This window comes from Saprolegnia diclina, assembly GCF_000281045.1.
Source record: "Saprolegnia diclina VS20 unplaced genomic scaffold supercont1.73, whole genome shotgun sequence".
Taxonomy (NCBI): Eukaryota; Oomycota; class Saprolegniomycetes; order Saprolegniales; family Saprolegniaceae; genus Saprolegnia; species Saprolegnia diclina.
In genome coordinates, this window is record NW_008246140.1 from 213,795 (window position 1) to 217,032 (window position 3,238).

General features: G+C 57.1%; 1 protein-coding gene across 1 annotated transcript in view; it reads left to right on the forward strand.

Moving 5' to 3' along the window:
• Position 1: 1 nt before the first annotated feature.
• The window catches only part of SDRG_14535 (hypothetical protein), a 4,935-nt gene continuing 1,698 nt past the window's right edge, over positions 2 to 3,238 (forward strand). Inside the window, exon 1 of the mRNA XM_008620670.1 lies at positions 2 to 3,221. Coding sequence (XP_008618892.1) covers positions 12 to 3,221 — 3,210 coding nt within the window. The 5' untranslated portion in view covers positions 2 to 11. The remainder of the gene's footprint in view (positions 3,222 to 3,238) is intronic.

Genomic DNA, 3,238 nt, shown 5'->3' on the forward strand with positions numbered 1-3,238 from the left:
AAACGTTCGAGATGGCCCACACGGAGCGTCGGCAAGAGCGCTGTGAGCGCCAGTATCAAGCCAACGCGGCCGTGTACCTCGAAGCCATTCTGCGCAACCAAAACTGGGACGCGTACTTGACAGCGTGGGCCAGCAGTGGCCTCAATTTCAATGTCGCTATTCAGCGTGGGCTGGAAGAAACAGTCGCAGGTCGCTCGTTTCTATCGCAAATGGCGACGACGGCCAACACAACGTCGGTGGCCGACGAACTAACCTACTGGCGGTCGTACAACTTGTCGATCTTTGAGCTGCAGTGGCAGAGTCGGTGGCAACCCGGCGTCTCTGAGACCATCGTCGTGTCGAACGCTCTTGGGAGACAAGAAAACTACACGTTGAAAGCACTCGACCAAGTCACGGGCCCGTGGTCGACCCAAAATATGTTCTGGATTTCACTCAACGACTTCTTCAACTCGATGCTCATGAACCGGAGCTTTGTCCGGGGCACGAGTCGGTACTTTGGCGCCAACATCAGTGCATTACCGGCCATCAACTTGGAGACGTATCGAGGCATGGCCGACAGCCGTGGCAACCTCGTCGGGAAAGCGTGGATTTTTCATACCTTTATCGGGCCGTACCTCAGCATTGACATTCGCTACAAGCTGCGGCCATCGCCACTTGTAGCTGCGTACAACCGGTTCCAAGACGTCGTCTTAGAGCATCTCGCAACGTCGGCAGCAAGGTTTGCATCGTTTGCCAGTCTTCCATCTGTGGTTTTGACGCCGACGCCGCCTCGGTGGCGTAACCACACGTACTTCGGCGGCGATCCGTCGTGTGTTGCTGGCCGCGCCGCGACGTACGTTCAAAAATCGTTTGGCTTTTACGACGACTGCTCACAAATGACACCGCTGACCGTGCAGCCAGCGCCTTTCGCTTTGCTTTTGGCGCTTCTGGCAAGCAATGGAGCCGCTCTCTCTACCATCTGCGGTCTCTCTTCGACGCCAGGCCCTTGTACAACAGCGCTCTCTGCAGCATCCAACTGGTTGAAAGAGGTACCTATTCCAGACGACCTCTTGTCCATGCTCGAGTCGCTGCCACCGGTTCTTCAGGATACGCAAGTTGGTTTTATGCAGTTTGCAACCTCAGCAAATGGCTCGTGGGTGCTCTTGCAGCAGCCGCTGCTCGGCTCTCTTGACGATCCTTGGACGTTCTATGGCTGGTGCTTTGCAGCCGACTGGGCCGCCGGACTCCGCCAAGCCGCTTCGTTTGAAGGCGATGTCTCCTCGATTGTCCTTCTTTCCAACGCGTATACTAGTCAGCACTATATCACGAGCAACCAACCTCTCGAGACCGCCACCAAGATGGTCTACTACGTCGTCATGGTTACCTCAACGTACCTCGTCAGTGTCGGCGTCTTCGCTCTTCTCTACACCTTCTTCAGTCGCTTTCAGGTCGTCAGTAGCAACCTCCTTCGGTTCAACCGGCTCGTGGGGTCGGTCTGGGTCGGTCGCCAGCTCATGTTTATCCGCGGCATGAGCGCAATTCTGCTTTTGAGCGCGCCGCAACTTCAACTGACTTCGTCATTTGGCTACACGCGCATGGTGGCGCGTCCTCGGTCGTATGTGGAAGCCGCCGTGATTGCGGGCGAAGCTACGTGGTTCACCTACAGTCTCCACGACCTTTTGGTGCTCGTCTTGGCCGATATGACGCGCATCTATGCGCCGCTCAGCACCGCGTTCGTATGGCTGTCGCATCTCGCGCTCGACGTGACGGCCCCCGTTGGCATCTCTATCGAGATCGATCGGCGCTGCGTCGGACAGGATATGGACTTTGGACTTCTCTGCACCGCGGGACGCATCTTTGTCGGCAGCAGCGACCGCGTGCTGCTCCTTCTGTGGCTGCAAGTCGCCTCGGTTTGTATATCGGTTATCATCACTCGCCTACTCCAGCGCGTCTTGCACGGCAACTGGCGCGTTCCCGAAACAGAGTCTCTCCTTACTGGCTCGGCCCACGCCTTTGCCGCGCCGATAAAGTCGACGGCCGAGTGGACGCACGGAGGCGACACGTACGACCGCGTCACGTGCCTTCTCTGCGGTTTCCTGCCCATCACGATTGGTGGCAACCGCTACATCTTGGACCTGCCGCTCTGGATCTTAACTGCAGACTCGCTCTCGGTCTCCCGGGTCCGGTCCATTCTTCCGATAAGTCCGCAGCCCGAGCATGTGTTTCAAGCAAAGCCACCGAGAGTGTTCGTGTCGTGGGGTCGGCGCTGGCGCAAGACCCTTGCCGTGCTTGGTCTGAGCTACGTTGTCGTTGCCATTCTGGGCAGTGTCTCGTACTTTGAGATTTCCAAAGTCAACTTGGCCAACGATCTCTACTGGCCCAACTTTAACGTCACGGGCCACCACACGTTTTTTGCCAACTGGCTCAACGAACAGCTCGTGCTGGGTTTGGACAACCACAATATTGCGCTCGATGATCCAAGCATCAACCTCCTCGGCTCCTATGCAGCGCCGACAGCGTTCGTCTCGACCGTCAACAACTATGGTGCCTGGCTCCAGCACAATGATCTCAGTGCGATTGAAACCTCGATTGCGGGTCTTCGCGTCTCGGATGCGTGCAACGCGCCGTGGATCTTTACGCCGTACTGCTACCTCGACTGGAAGAAGCGATGGCAAATCGCCTACTCCAGCCAGCGCCAACTGCGGTGTCAGAAGATGGAGACGAACGCTGCCGTGTACCTCGAGTCGGTGCTGCGCAACATTGACTACGCAACCTTTGCGTATTGTTGGGGCAGTGCGTTTGAGACGGCGTTTGGTGCTGAGCTGCGACAGTCGTCCGACGGTCAAGACTGGCTGCATTCCGTGTCGACAGAGCGACTGCCGCTGCAAGATGAAATCGCGCTGTGGCGCCAGCACAATCTATCAATCTTTCAAGTGCAGTGGCAAAACTACAAGCGTATCGGCGCCATCAACAGTTATACCATAACCAACGCGTACGGTGTCGCCTACCCAATGCCGTTGATGGCCCTCAACGGCAGCTACCGCTGGAGCAGTCAGACAACGTACAAGATGTACTGGTCGCTCGCCAACGATCTCTCTGCGATTGCATCCAACACCAGTGGTATCGGCGGTCTCAGTCTTTTGCGAACGAGTCCTCGGTTCGCCTTTGCCAACACGTCGCTGCAAGCCGTCCTCACAACAAACTTGACGTTGATGTCGCCGCTTCCCAACGGACTCGCCCTTGTCACCGCGACGCTTGG